This window comes from Cuculus canorus, chromosome Z (assembly GCF_017976375.1).
Source record: "Cuculus canorus isolate bCucCan1 chromosome Z, bCucCan1.pri, whole genome shotgun sequence".
Lineage (NCBI taxonomy): Eukaryota > Metazoa > Chordata > Aves > Cuculiformes > Cuculidae > Cuculus > Cuculus canorus.
Window position 1 is genome coordinate 47,537,091 of NC_071441.1, and position 14,669 is coordinate 47,551,759.

The following is a 14,669-nucleotide window of genomic DNA, read 5'->3' on the forward strand; positions in this document are numbered from 1 at the left end:
CATTATTTATTCCAAGTACTCTGAGGTCTGATCAGAAGAGATAAACAATGAACACTTCAGGTTTAGAGTTTAAAACAAATTCAATATGTATAAGATAGAAACTTTTATTTACATAAGGCATCAAAATTGCCCTTTTTAACAAAAGGGTCGTTTTCCCTTTTACCAATACTTTGGTGAAAGAAATGTCACAGTTAGTAGACTAATATTCACTGGTATACTTGTTCTGAACAAGCAGCTACAATCCAACGTGCAAGATGAAAAAACAAACACAGAAGATCTAAGCATACTATTTCATTAATCACTCTGTAGAACAAAGAATTAAGGCTTGTTTGCATCACGATGATGATCAATCATGCATCATTTATTCCCACAAAGAATAAAATTAATTTCCAACTGAAGCAGCAATAGTATAAGAAGTTGTTCATTATAATCCCCATATTGTTTACATCAAAAAAACAATTTGGCATCTTAGAAATTAGACTGAAAAGTAGAGGGAAAGAGAGAGGAAAACAGAGAATGGCCCTTGCTTCAGAATCCTTTATAAGTATTTCCAGTGTCCATTTGCAGGAACCCTTCAGTTTAGAAAGGAAAAAAGGGATTTTCAAGGACTGATCTAGGAACATTTGCAGAAAGACTAAAGTTATTCTTCCACTGATCATGAATATGAAATATGCAGAGAAAATACATTGTCTGGAATAATTAATTCCACACTGAGATCCCCAAGTAAATAGCATGTATACTTTGAGCTGAGCCTGTTTAATAGGTCTGACTTATAAAAACAGTAAACCTGTATTCTTTTTAGGCCTGATTTAAAAATTCCTGAGTTTTAGATTACTGCTGAGCCACAGCAGACAAAACTCCGAACGATGTAGCAAAAAGTTCTGCAAATCACTTTCAGCATTAGCACACATTTTGTTCAGCAACTTTCAATCATCAATAAAAGTCAGCCTTCCGGGTCCTTCATTTTTCATCCACCTCCGATACCTCTTCCATCGGGGATCCATGGCCATCTTCTTCTTTAACTCCTCCTCTTGTTCTCTTTTATAGACCTGACAGATAGACAAAAGTTTTTAATAAGGTTGAAGAAGCAGCTTAAGTAAACCTCAAGCGGGCTGTCAGCATTCATAGTTCAACTACTCACCAGCTTACTGTTTTTACAGAAGCCTGGACTGCAACACAGAGGCAGACCTTGAACAATAAAGTATAGAAGTAACTTCAGCCCAGGAGCTGAATGGTTGTAGCTGAGGTGCTTTGCATTTTTGCTGAGAGCAGAACTGCTTCCTTGTAAGATGGTGCTGCAACCTCCAACCCTTTTTCTGCTAAAGAACTAGACACTCATGCATTCAGCAAAATAAAATTTACAGTAAATATCTGCAAATGCTTGTAAAGCTGAAGTTTGAGTCCCTTCTCAGCATACCTACTGTTCAATGCAGTTGTTCATCTCCTTGCTATAGCTGTTTTCCCATTCAAAGTCATTGTCTAGATGGAATACTGCTATGGAACTTCTTATTCCTAATTAAATTTCTCAATTAAGTTAGTATTTCTGCATTAAGTATGAAATGATACGTAGTTACATTCTCTCTAGAAATGGTGTCCTTGTGATGAAATCTACAATTACTAGTGAAGTTAAGTCTAAAAAAACCTACACATCTGCATTTTTATCTGGAAGACAGTTTATGTAGATATAGCCAGTGTAAATCTTAACACCACACACGTTTATGTAACTTCAGTGTTATGTGACTTCCTCCCAGAAGGGAAATAAATTTCAGGTTCTGCTATGCATGACAAGACACCAGCTCAACACTCAGTGATCCTACAGGTATTAAGAATCATTAGGAAAGCAACAGGGCAGGGGATAGAATATTGTAGAGCTCCATAATGCACCTGTGTATTGAATTCTTATGGCTTTCCCACCCTAAAAGTAAACTGGAAAACTGAACAATATGCAGACAAGCATCTCCAATGATCAAAAAGAACAGAGGAGCTTTCAGGGAGAAACACCTAAGCACGTTTTTCAGCCTAGAAAAGGTATGATCAAGTTTCAAGTAAGGATATGATAGTGGTATGTAGGAGCACAGGTTGCACAAGAAAAGAGAAGGTGGCATAATCATTCTCCATTTCTAATAATACAAGAATCAGAAGGTGTCCATGTGCCTTCAAAAAAAAGCGTCTTCTACACATATTGCTAAACTCATGACCAGATGGCACAGCAGACATGGACAGTTTTAATGCATTCAAGGAGGTAAGTTCATTAAAGAAAACCTCATTAAAGCAATTACCTACAAACACACCATTTCCCTTCCAGGAAGTCACAAAATATACTGGATAAATACTGCTATATAGGTGCAACTTTCATGTATTCTTCACTAAAAAATCAACTGCTGGCCACCACAGGAAATTACTCCGGGCTAAAAAGACGTCACTTCTGGCAGATACAGCTCTTTTATATCCAGTGACCAAAACATCACTAGTTCAAAACACCATGGAACCCAAACTATGTAATTTTTTTCTCTACAATAGGATATCTTACTTTTTCCATATAATTTCCTTTGACTAGTAACATTACTTGAACTTTGGACTTCCAAGTTGTTTTCTAGCAACTCTATCATAACTCAACATATATATGTACCGCTAGCTAATCCTCTCCTTACACAAGCATCAACTTTACTGTTTTCCTCTTCAACTTTCTAGATGAATCCACCCCTGCCTACTTTTAAAGTAGCATTCTCTTATCTTTGGTGCCCTACCAGCAGCAAAAGCAGCTTTGCCACCATGCCATCTCATTTCCCAGAGTATGAAGAGCAGCAGCAGCACCTCCTCTTTCCCTTACGCAGGCCAAGTTCGTATTCGCAGTTTCTTTTCTAGAAACCTCTCATCCAGATGGCCCACAGATGAGCTTCTGTGTAACAATAAAAGTGTTTTGACAATCTGCCACCCCCCGGCATCCCAAGACGTTCTGGACTGCAATTCCATGCTGTGGCTAATGTTCTTTCACTGCTGTGAGAGAAAGCTTAAAAAAAAAAAAAAAAAAAGACATTGACTATTTAGTAACTGGTTATCCATGGCAAGAGCAGCAGTTGTGCCTAATTGTATTTCATATACCATCTTTACTTAAACAGTATACAGCACATCAACAGTCTCTGACTCACTGAAAGCCAAAGAGCTATCAAGGGACAGTATAAAAAATAAAAAGTTATGAATTAATGGCTTAGAACACCAGTGGGAGAGGAGTTTCAGATGATCCAGGTAGTCCTTATTACAAATTACTGCTGTTTGGAGAACAGTCTTCGACCTATTGCAATAACTTTGTCACACCACATTGTTACCAGAACACCCTTCAAAAGACTCAGCTAAATCTTGTATGCACAGAATCCTTAGCAATTACAGGTGGTCAGTCCTTGATTCAGTATATCCCTTCCTGCATTCATAGGCACAGTCAGGAGCTGCTGTCTACCAGTCCACGACCATAAGAAATTGAAGAAAACACAATGAGTGGTTGTCTACCAGTTTTCAATTTAGAAAGCAACTGATAAAACTGAAGTAATGCTTCATACAGTCTGTCCCAGGCACCTTCACAATATAGCTGTTCTTACTCTGGAAGCTTTGGATAACTAACATCAGTTTTCCCACAAGAGCTACCCACCTCATAGTTTTCTCGTATCCATAGCTGCCGTTCAAGAAAGGTCTCTTTTTGATGATCTTCTAGGCTGTCAAACTGAGACTGAGACATTTTCATGTACCTTCGTATGATATACAGCTTCTCTTCCACCCCATACTCTTGACCTTTAATACTGAAACAATAAATCCACCAACAGTACCAAACTATGTATTTGCACAAGTAAAAAGGAGCAAGAAGGATCTGAAATAGGAGGATATCGTATATCTTGGGCTTCTGGTAACCGCCTTTTATATCTATTTTATTTTTAATAATGTCTTTGATGATTTCTTCCTCTTCTTCACGAATTTCTTCCTTAGACCGCCTGTTCTTGCCTTTTTCTTTAGTCTTGTTGAGCAAACCTTGTTGCCTGGCAATCTCAGTAGCTTGTATACGGTATTTTGGCACTGTCGCTAGGTAGTTGATAGCTTCATTGTAACTACTCCACCAGCTGAAGAACTGTAATTGAAGAACAGTAAAAGTAAAAAACATGTTTTCATACAGACACACTCCTGTTTGGAGGTTATCCAGGGAAAAAAATAATGCTGTCATACACCTTTAACCACAATTACATTACAGCAAGCGTAAAAACTGAAGATAACAGTACTTCCACAGTATTACGGAAGCCTTAATTATTCCTCCAAACTTAGAAAGGCACTTGGAAAGCAGATGTATAGATGTTTATCTCACGGCAATATACAGTGATAAGGAAGGAGAAGCAGACATTGCTGCCATTGGTTTTGTCCATGAGAAGATAGCGATCTCCTGTGGCTTAATTTTAGGTTGTGCCAGATATTCCCAGAAGCCCCCTTGGATCATCAATAAAGTAGCTGGTATATGAAATTTCATTATATGAACTGTTAATTGTTTAAAATAGTTAATTAAACATGGATTAAGTATGTGACAATCTGATTAATCTGATAGGATTGACTTTACGAGATTCAACCCATCTCCACCTACCCTCTGAATTTCAATGGGGAAAAAAAGAATACCAAACAACCAAGCAGAAATACAGTGTTTCGGATAAACATGTCTTATCGGGGCAACTTTTCAAAAAAAGCAGCATTACACACTGCTTACCAAAACAAAGGGTTGACACGCACACATTATACAACCTAACAAAGGCCAAGAAGCAGAAATAACAGAAAGCAAGAGAAAGGCCAGTCAGTTTACAGTTTACACAGACTTTTACACTGAATTTGCAATCATTTGGCAGCTGGACTGCAGGGAAGTGAGTGCCTCCACTTACAGCCAAAATAGGAGGTGACACAAAACTCTACTATTGAAAGTAAATCTGAAGAGAAATGACTTGGCTGCATATGCCATCGGAATTTATTATTCCAAAATCTCAAACTCTGGTTGACATATTTTTTTTTTCATTTCCAATATCACGCTAAATAGCGAGCTATCTGCACCACAGAATAAGCTGTATCTTCATCTCTTAAATTTTGGGGACATTTTTAATGATGTTTTGTTTGTTTGCTTTTTGAATATGTTGCTTACGTATTTGTCAGCAACAGCACAAGTTTTCCCACCTAAAACACAGGCTGTGTTCCTGACCTTGGAGCTGCTGCCTTTAGAGTAAACCTCAATGAACCGAAATCTCTCCTTGACCCTATCGTATTGTTTAAAATTTATTGCAATGTAGGATTTTACACGTTACTACAGTCCATCCGAATTGAGCCTTGAATTTAGTTTGCAACTAGTCTGTCTTTTAAAAATTACATATGCAGCTTGACAAACTGACACATGCTTATTTGGAGCACCAGTCCTGCCTGTGCTCAGAACAGACTGTTCTCAGCCTGCTATGAAGACCCAAGTAACTTCTCTAGAAAGCCACACTTGGCTTTATGAAATACCCTACCACTAAAATAAACTAATCTCTACCTTTGTCCAAGGTGTCAAGGGCAGTCAAAAATCTGCCCAGCATGTCCTGACTTCAGATTTGTTACTGCCACCACACACGAGTTTGCCACAGCAGACAGGAACAGAGTTCCTCACTGATGCTGTTCAATACCTGGCATGGTTAAGAGAGGTGCAGACATTTCTCCTCCTGTTCAGAAAGTCACCAGAAAGTATCACGTAAACATGAAAATGTACCTGAAACACGGAGATGGCGCACACCGTAACTAGAATCACTATTCTGACATCCACTTTAGGTGCCAATCTCCTGCTGTAGTAGTGATAATAATGCCTGTAATACTCCTCAGGGTGATCCAACATGTAGTCATAATCTTTACGAGTTTCTTCATCCTGAAGATGAGACAAAAATTATGCACAGGTTCAGATTCTTGTTTTCCCTTACTCTGTTACACTTTTTACATCCCATTAGTGACCGCACTGCTATAAAAATTGCAATAGCCTGATCGAGTATGAAACAGAGAAAATCTTTGGCCCTATTCTCAATTAATTTGTCCTCACACTCATCTGTCCACATGCATCTGACATTTGTGGTCTTAAATGCATAAGCACGCACTGCATGAAGACATTCAATACTGAAATAAAAAGAAGCAACTGCAATCCATGTAGTATGGATTTTTAACTACAGAATGGAAAATCCAGATGACTAGATTGAAATGTCACCCAGGAAAAGATTTTCAGTTGAAGAACCTACGGAAAGACTGTTTTACAAATCTTTTAGAATGAGATTACAGGGCTGTGGAATCTGTCCAGGGGAAGGCTGTTTCAAAACCTCATTGTTCTCATTTTCTTGGAGTTTTTCTCATTTGCAGCCATGTAATTAAGAGATGAGAAATTTAATTTTGTCAGCCTCAACTGCATTCCTTTCCTACCCCTAAAAAAGTTCCCATTTTTCTCCCACAGCCTTAAAACACTCACAGGTTCCTTTCTTCCATTCTGAAGTTGTGCCTTTGCCAAGCCACACATATTTTGCCCTGATAAGCCTCCCTCAAAGGTCCCATACGCTCCTTGAGTTTTTTTGTTTAAAGCAATACCTCCAAGATAAATCCCAGCCGGTTTGTTTCAAATGCAAAGGGAATTCCAAGAAAGAGGGATCTTGAAGAGAATTGCATCCCCTCCCTGCACGCCCCAACTGGGTGCTGAAATAGTATTTTAAGAGGTTTTTTTTTCCCCATCCCTGGCTCCTCGTGGGAAGCTGGCTGAGCACACACAAAGGAAGGCAATGCCGGTGCTGCAGAGCCAGGCGTGTGAATCAGAGTGTCCTGAGCTGGAAGTGACCCACAGGGATAGAATCATAGAATCATCAGGTTAGAAAAGACCTCTTGGATCATTGAATCCAACCATTCTTGACTGCCACTAAACCATGTCCCCAAGCACCTCGTCTACCTGTCATTTAAATACCTCCAGGGATGGGGACTCAACCACCTTCCTGGGCAGCCTCTGCCAAGTGCCCAATGACCCTTTCTGTGAAAATTTTTTTCCTGATGTCCAGTCTGAACCTCCCCTGGCGGAGCTTCAGGCCATTCCCCCTTGTCCTGTCCCCTGTCACTTGAGAGAAGAGGCGAGCACCTTCCTCTCCACAACCTCCTTTCTGGTAGTTGTAGAGACTGAAAAGGTCTCCCCTTCAGCCCTCTCTTCTCCAGGCTAAACAACCGCAGCTCTCTTAGCTGCTACTCATAAGACTTGTTCTCCAGCCCCTTCACCAGCTTCGTTGCTCTTCTCTGGACACGCTCCAGAGCCTCAACATCCTTCTTGTGGTGAGGGGCCCAGAACTGAACACAGTATTCGAAGTGTGGTCTCACGAGTGCCGAGTACAGGGGCACAATCACCTCTCTGGTGCCGCTGGCCATGCTGCTTCTGATACTTGTCAAGATGCCATTGGCCCTCTTGGACCTGTGGTCACACTGCTGGCTCATGTTCAGTCGGCTGTCAACCAACACCCCCAGGTCCTCCTCCAGGCACCTTTCCAGCCACTCTTCCCTCAGTAGCGCTGCACAGGGTTGTTGTGCCCCAAGCGCAGGATCATGTCCCCGCGCAGGGCAACCCCAGCACCCACACCGCGGGGCTGAGGGCGTTGTGGAAACGACTCCTGAACGCGGCGAGTCTTTTTCCATGAATGACTACTTCCTTAGGGAGCTGCTCCAGCGCTACACCGCCCTCTGGGTGAAGCCCCTTCTCCTCGCCCCCTACCCGGGACGAGGCTGCCCTGCACCGCAGAGACCTCACCCCCCGAATCCCGCCGCGGGTTCGGTGTCCCACTCACCTTGAGGGTCTCGTAGGCGGTGGCGATGAGCAGGAACTTGTCGTGCGCCGCCTGCGCCCCGCCCTGCCCGCGGAGCCGGTCTGGGTGGTAGCGCCGCGCCAGCTGCCGGTAGGCGCGGGCGATCTCCGCCTTGCTGGCCTGCCGGCTCACGCCGAGCACCTCGTAGCACACGCGGCGCCCGCAGTACAGGCCCTCGGTCAGGCCCCGCGACGCCCGCGGCAGCAGCGCCAGCGCCGCGCACATGCACAGCAGCCACCGCCGGCCCCGAGCGCGGAGCGCCGCCATCACCGCCGCGCGGGACCCGCTCCCGCGCCCCGCAGCCCCCGCCCCCCGCAGCCTCCACCTCCCACAAATCCTGCCTGCAGCCCCCGCCTCCCCCAGCCTTCCCCCCGACAGGATCCACCCTTCGCAGCCCCCGCCTCTCGCAGCCTCCGCCCCTGCCTGCAGCCTCCGCCCCCGCATCCCGCATCCCCCGCCTCCCTCAGTCTCCCCGACGGACTCCGCCTCCCGCAGCCTCTCCAGACAGGCTCCGCCCCCCGCGGCCTCCCCCCCGGCGGGCTCCGCCTCCCGCAGCCTCCGCCTCTTGCAGCTCCCGCACCCGCAGCCTCAGGTCTGGAGCCCTCGCGCTGCGGGGCAGCTGCGGCAGGGAGGGGTGGGGGGACCCCGCTCGGCTCCATCGGGGGGGTCCGACAGGGAGGGGATGCGGCAGCGCTGTAGGGGAGGAACTGTGATAGGGAAGGGTCGCGACAGGCAAGGGGATCTCGACAGGAAAGGGGTCGTGATAGCGCCCAGGTTTGAAATTCTAGTCTTTTTTCCTGATTTTTTCCAACCTCTTCCGGCTCATTTTTAATTCCAGGGACGAACAGAAGGCACAGATGAAGACTCCTATGCTGCGGAAGGTGTTTGGATGACTGGTGGAAGCAGTTCTGTGTTCCGCAGTCCTGGAGGTTTAATACTTTCCTAGGAATCTAGCATGGAAGCGTTCCACATCAATCGTGGCAGGCAGGTGCCGTGTGTCCCTGGCAGTAGTTTGCAAAGATAATGGACCTCATGCTGGTCTTCCTAGACCCGCTTTTACGCATCGGCAACACCTTTTTCTTTGTGGCTGCGCTTGGCATCACCCACCTGTAGCCATGATGGGCATCTCCCAGGGGAGCATGCTGGCCTGCCTGCCGGAGGCAGCGGAGCTCGACAGGACTGAATGCCCTCTGCTTTGGGCTTATCCCCAAAGCCAAGAGGCATCACGTGTGCCTGCTACGTTACAGGGTCTCATCTGTTCTCATTGTGATACCCAGGACCACCCACCCTGCCACAAGTGTAGGGGTGTGCAGGTGGGACACAGCCACTCCGGATGTACACACAGGGCGAGAGGCTGGAGAGCAGCCCTGAGGAAAGGGATCCAGGGGTTCTGGTCGATGGTGAGCTGAACATGAGCCAGCAGTGAGCTCTGGCAGCCAACAGGGTCAGCCGTGTCAGGGCGTGCATCAAGCACAGCATTAGACTTAGACTGGATATAAAGAGGAATTTCTTCACCATGAGAGTGGTGAGGCACTGGCACAGGTTGCCCAGGGAAGCTGTGGCTGCCCCATCCCTGGAGGTGTTCAAGGCCAGGTTGGATGGGGCCTTGGACAGCCTGATCTCTCCCCATGGCAGGGGCTTGGGAGTCGATGATCTTCAAGGTCCCTTCCAACCAAAACTATTCTATGATTCTATGATTGCTGGCCAGTTTGAGGGAAGTGATTGTCCCCCTCTACTCTGCACTGGTGCAGCCCCACCTCGAGTCCTGGGTGCAGCTTTGGGCACCAAGGTATAAAAAGGATCTGAAGCTACTGGAGGGTGTCCAGAGGAGGCCACAAAGTTGGTGAAGCGTTCAGAGGGGAAGCCATATAAGGAGTGGCTGAAGTTACTTGGTCTGTTCAGCCTGGAGAAGAGGAGACTGAGAGGAGGCTTCATGGCAGTTTGCTGCTTCCTCACAAAGGAGGAGGAGCAGGCACTGATACCATGACAGGACCAAAGAGAATAGCAGGAATATGTGCCAGGGGAGGTTTAGTTTGGATACTGGGAGAAGGTTCTTCACCCAAAGGGTGGTGGAGTGCTGGAGCAGCTCCTCAGGGAAGCAGTCACAGCAAAAGCCTCACCACGTTCAAGAAGCATTTGCACAACGCCCTCAGCCTCACAGTGTGAATGTTGGGGTTGTCCTGTGCAGGGTCAGGAGTTTGGTTTGATGATCCTTCCAGCTCAGCACGTTCTATGATTCTACAAAGAATCTTTTTAAATACTCCTTGAACTCATGTTTAAAATGTAAGCATTTCTCTTCTGTGCTGGGTAAGTGGGATTTAGGGGGCAGCTCTAGAGCAGCTCCCTGCATGTACACAGGACACATACTCCACAGGAGGTACCCTGGGGAACTCTCCTGCTGTTGCCGTTCAATGTATGTGCAGGGTTGGTGGCAAAGGGAAGGGTGCTAACATCCTTTAAAATGGACATCTGGCCTCACAGCAGGTCTGCCGCCTTGGGACTTTTTACCCAAAGGTTTGCTTTGGAAATGAGTAGCACATCTCTTCTTTGGTATAACTGGCAGGAACACTGCCGCAATATTGGACATTTCCCAGGAAAATCAGATTTACACTTGATGCTGGAAATATCTGCTGCAAAAATACACAGTTCATCAGAGAACACAAGCTGTTCTCCTGCTAGAAATGAATGTGCATGTGTATTTATGGCCTCCTGCCCATCTCCTTTTTGCGCTAATAAACACGCATTGTTTCCTGGAGAGACAGATGAGACCCAAATCTGCTTCCTCAAAACAATTCCGCCCTTCTGCAGGTCAGTGGAGTCCAGTCTCTCAGCATCAGGAGGCTGTTCTGGTTTCAGCTAAAGCAGAACCTGTTTCCTGACTTTTCAGCTAAGCATCATCCAAGTAATTTTATTTTCTGAACGTTAACTGCATGTTTTTGCCCAGTGTCTGTCTTTAGAAAGGATAACACTTAACATTTACAATTATCACTGAGGTAACGGGGCAGTGGTATGGAGAAATGCCACTGCTTTTACTTATTACTAACCACAAAGCTATCCACAAGTTGGTGGAATGCCATAAGTCAAAAGGAGTAAAAAAGGGTCACAGTGGATAGGACAGGTGACCCAAAAGTGACCCGCAGAGTGTTCCATTCCATATACATCATAGTCTATGAAACTGAAGCATCAGTCAAGCCCTCATCTTCAATGGCGGGTGTCCAGTGGGGACTCGGTGTGCCCTCTGATGGGCGGGGCCGAGCGGACGGTGGCGGGGCGGGCGTGGCTTAGCGGGAGGAGGGCAGGGCTGCGTCATTGTGGGCGTGGTTCAGCTGATAGTGGGCGGGGCTGAGTGAGATATGGGCGTGGCTTATAGGCCAGTGGGCCGAGACGCGGGTGGAGCTTAGCCGCCACTGGGCGGGGCTGAGCGGGCCGCGGGCGCTGCGGGAGCGCGGCGCGGCGCCACTCACGGCCGGGCGGGGGCGCCGCCGCCCCGCTCGCCGTTCCGCTCCACCGCCCCTGCCGAGAGCGCGGGGCGCGCCGCCGACGCCGCCATGGAGGTCAGCGCGGACTCGGGTCAGTGTGCCGCCCCCTCGTCCCTCTCCGCGGCTCCGCGGGGCGCGGCCGGTGCTCGCGGGAGGGTCAGGCGGGGGCCGGCGGCTCGGCTCTTCCTAAGGATAAAACGGCGGCGGGGAGGGCGGGCCCCGCGCGGGGGGGGCGGCCCGGTGCCTGCGCCGAGCGGGGCGGGGAGCGGCCGGGCCGAGCTGCGGCGAACCCCGCGCAACATGGCCGCGCAGGACGAGCTGGGTGAGTGTGGCCGCTCGGGTGCTGCCCGGCCCGCACCCAGGCCGGCCTGCATCCTGGCTCCCGTCCCATCCCGGCTCCCATCCAATCCCGGTTGCCATCCGAGCTGACAGTCCGATTCCCATCCCATCCCAGCTCGCAGTCCCGTTCCCACTCCGGTTCCCATCTCATCCCGGCTCCCAATTCGCGTCCCGGCTCACAGCCCATCCCGGTTTCCAATCCGTCTTCCAGCTCCCAGTCCGGTTCCCATCCCATCTCGATTTCCAGTCTCGTTCCCATCCCATCCTGGCTTCCATCTCAGCTCCCAATCCGGTTCCCAACCCGGCTTCCACCTCCCATCCCGGCTATCAATCCGGTTCCTATGTCATCTCATCCCGGCTCCCAGGCCGGCTCCCAGTCCCCTCCCGGCTTCCAATACGGCTTCCAGGTCCGAATGTTCCCATCGCATCCCAGTTCCTATCCCGTCCCGGCTTCCATCCCAGCTCCCAATCCGGCTCCCAGCTCCCCTGCCGGCTCCCCGTCCGGTTCCTATTCCATCCCGGTTCCTAGTCCGGCTCTCAGCTCCAATCCCAGTTCCTATCCCATCTCGGCTCCCAATCCGGCTCCCGCCTCCCGTCGCGGTTCCCGTGCTCCCGGCCTGGCTGACCTTGCGGCGGGCAGCCCGGAGCCCCGGCAGCGCCGCCCGCGGCCCCCACGCTTTGTTCCGCGCTGCTCGGCCCCGCGCTCCGCCTTTGTGCGCTCCGCACCCGCATCCTGCGGGAAAACCGCTCCTTGCGGCCGCCTGCGCACCGCCGAGAGCGTTATTTCTTCCCTTGCTTTTCCTGTCTCGGCGCAGAGCCGCTCTCTTAGGCGAGGGTGAGAAGTTAATAGACAGATAATGTGTAACTCGGCCGAGCCGGAGGGCCTCGCGTTGCCCCGAAATAGTGTGCTTGGCAGCCGCTGGAGAGGAAGGGCAGGAGGAATACTTGGGACATATTTGTGCTGTTGGTAAGGCGTTTCTGTGCGATGCGTCACTTGGGTTTTTTTCTGTTGTTTTCGGTGCGCTGCTGCATAGATGGCATCCTTGTTCTGCCATCAGGGCTAGGCTGAGCGGGATCGAGTGTGAATAATGGTGGGGATGTGCTTTGTGCAGCCACGGAGCCAGGATCTCATGGTGGAGTTAAAGGGTCTTTCACTTACGCCGATCTTTGAATTGGAGAATACGAATGCCATGCTATTTATTCCGTTGACAACTGGGATGAATTATAGTCGTGGCAGTGACAGACCTCGGCACTGCTGCCGTCAAGAGAACCTTCTGACAGTTCTACCATGCTACCATGATTTCCCTCCCTGAAACAGGGCAGTGTGAGATCTCTTGCTTGTAACTCCTCAGTTTTTATCCGTGTCTAATCTACCTTCCCAGTCTCCAAAGCTGATCCTGAAAAAAAATTAGTCCTCAGCCACGTGCTGGTTGCAGCAGGGCCCTTTGTGTTAGGCTACTCTGAAAGGACAAACGGCCTTCAGCTGAGTTTTGTGTTAATAATTATATGATGTCACTCGGGTTATTTGACTACTGCATCCTTCAGATTTGTGGGATTTTTATTGGTTTGAGGGGGTTTGAGGGGGGAGGGGGGAAGAAGAGAGTGGATTTTTTTTTTTTGGTTGGTCTGGTTTTTTTTCGGCGGTACCTTATCTGTCACTGAGTAGAAAGTACTGTAGTCTTAAATGAAAATGAAAGCTAATGGAAAAAGACTCATTTCATGTAGAGAAAAAGAAGGAAACTGAACAGCCTCCATGTGGGCCTACTGTTTTTTTGATACATTTAAATAGTTAAATTTCAGCATACTTGGTAAGAAATCAGTTCCTTTTTAGGATGATGTGTAATCCCAAAATAACGAGAGCAATTACTACTAGTTTTAGATTGGAAAAGCAGTTTTCCTTGCTTTCTGTCCATGTGGCTATAGGAAGCTTTAATATACAGTTCCAAATGCAGAAAATCTTACTCTTTGCTTAAACTATCTATGTTGGTCTTTACCGTTTTAGAGAACAAATTGATTGAAGACAGCATAAGAATGGAGATGACAGTTTAAAAACTAATGCAAAATCATTGAATTGTCCCTGGAGCCGTAAGAGATCAGATGCAAGAGAAGGGAACGTTAATCTTGACTAAGAATAGTCAGTGGCTCGAATGCGGTGCCTAAGCCTAGCATATTGCAAATATCTGGATTTCAGTACGTTATTTAAGCTTTCATGTAAGCTCTTCCGTAAAATGGAAGAGTAGAATGAAAAAAGAAAATATATCCCTTCTTCCCAGCCTTTTCTGGACAGATCTCGTAAAAAAATCCTGGTGACTGGCCTACTTTTACTTTTACCCCTTAAGTGGTTTGGCTATAGGCACGCGATGGCTTAGTGGTGGAGCCAGGAATAGCACCAGCAAATCCTGACTCACTGTGACTGCAATCATACAAGGTATATTTTCTCCCAGAGTCTAATACCGTTTGAACAAGAATTCTACTCCTTTTTTAGTAGTGGCACAATAGTTGAGAGCTTAATTCTTTCTTCTGCAAGAAGAAGAATGCAGAAACAGTTGCTTAGCTCTGGAGGGGTTGAAGGGTGAGTTTGAGTTTTTGCTTTAGGTGGGGACCTGTTTCTGAAACTACTCTTGCTACCTGGGCAGCGAAGCTGAAGCGCTTCTATGTCCAGTACTCTTTGGTATAGGGGCTCTTGGAGAAAATGTGGGGGATGCTAGTGCAATGTAATGGTTCTGTGGAGTTACGGTACTGGGGGAGAGCTTTTTCTTTGTTTGATTTTTCTGAAACAGTTCTAGGAATGCTTTAGCGTAGCAGTCCCACTAATCTGTGAAACAGACACCTTTCAGGAAAGTGAAAATAAATTGTGGCTTTCTGCACATAATTTTGCTATCCCACTCTATGCTCTGTTTTGCAGAGGACTTGGACTCTCCTTTGAGTTCCTGGGATGATTTTGTGGTGATTTGAAGTACAGTTTGCTTGACATATCAAAGCCCCAGTAGTTTCT

General features: G+C 47.5%; 2 protein-coding genes across 5 annotated transcripts in view; one reads left to right on the forward strand and one right to left on the reverse strand.

Moving 5' to 3' along the window:
- DNAJC25 (DnaJ heat shock protein family (Hsp40) member C25) lies at positions 1-8,175 on the reverse strand. Of its 3 annotated transcripts, none has more exons than XR_008447733.1 (5): positions 7,839-8,175; positions 5,756-5,908; positions 3,644-4,114; positions 1,142-3,010; positions 911-1,049 (listed from the first exon to the last, which is right to left on the reverse strand). XR_008447733.1 is itself a non-coding variant. In XM_009568228.2 (4 exons), exons 1-4 carry the CDS (start codon positions 8,121-8,123, stop codon positions 927-929), a joined length of 1,032 nt encoding a protein of 343 aa, XP_009566523.2. In that variant the 5' UTR covers positions 8,124-8,175; the 3' UTR covers positions 1-926. The 3 variants fall into 3 exon arrangements, 1 of the variants encoding a protein (XP_009566523.2); XR_008447734.1 differs by having other exon boundaries at positions 912-1,049; positions 2,748-3,010; XM_009568228.2 differs by lacking the exon at positions 1,142-3,010 and having other exon boundaries at positions 1-1,049.
- Positions 8,176-11,263: 3,088 nt separating this feature from the next.
- ECPAS (Ecm29 proteasome adaptor and scaffold) overlaps positions 11,264-14,669 on the forward strand; it is a 67,035-nt gene continuing 63,629 nt past the window's right edge. Inside the window, exon 1 of one of the 2 annotated variants that reach the window (XM_054053434.1) lies at positions 11,264-11,426. In XM_054053434.1, the coding sequence (XP_053909409.1) occupies positions 11,405-11,426 (22 nt within the window). In that variant the 5' untranslated portion in view covers positions 11,264-11,404. Of the gene's footprint in view, positions 11,427-11,511; positions 11,658-14,669 lie in introns of those variants that run through there. The other variant, XM_054053435.1, reaches the window with a different exon arrangement.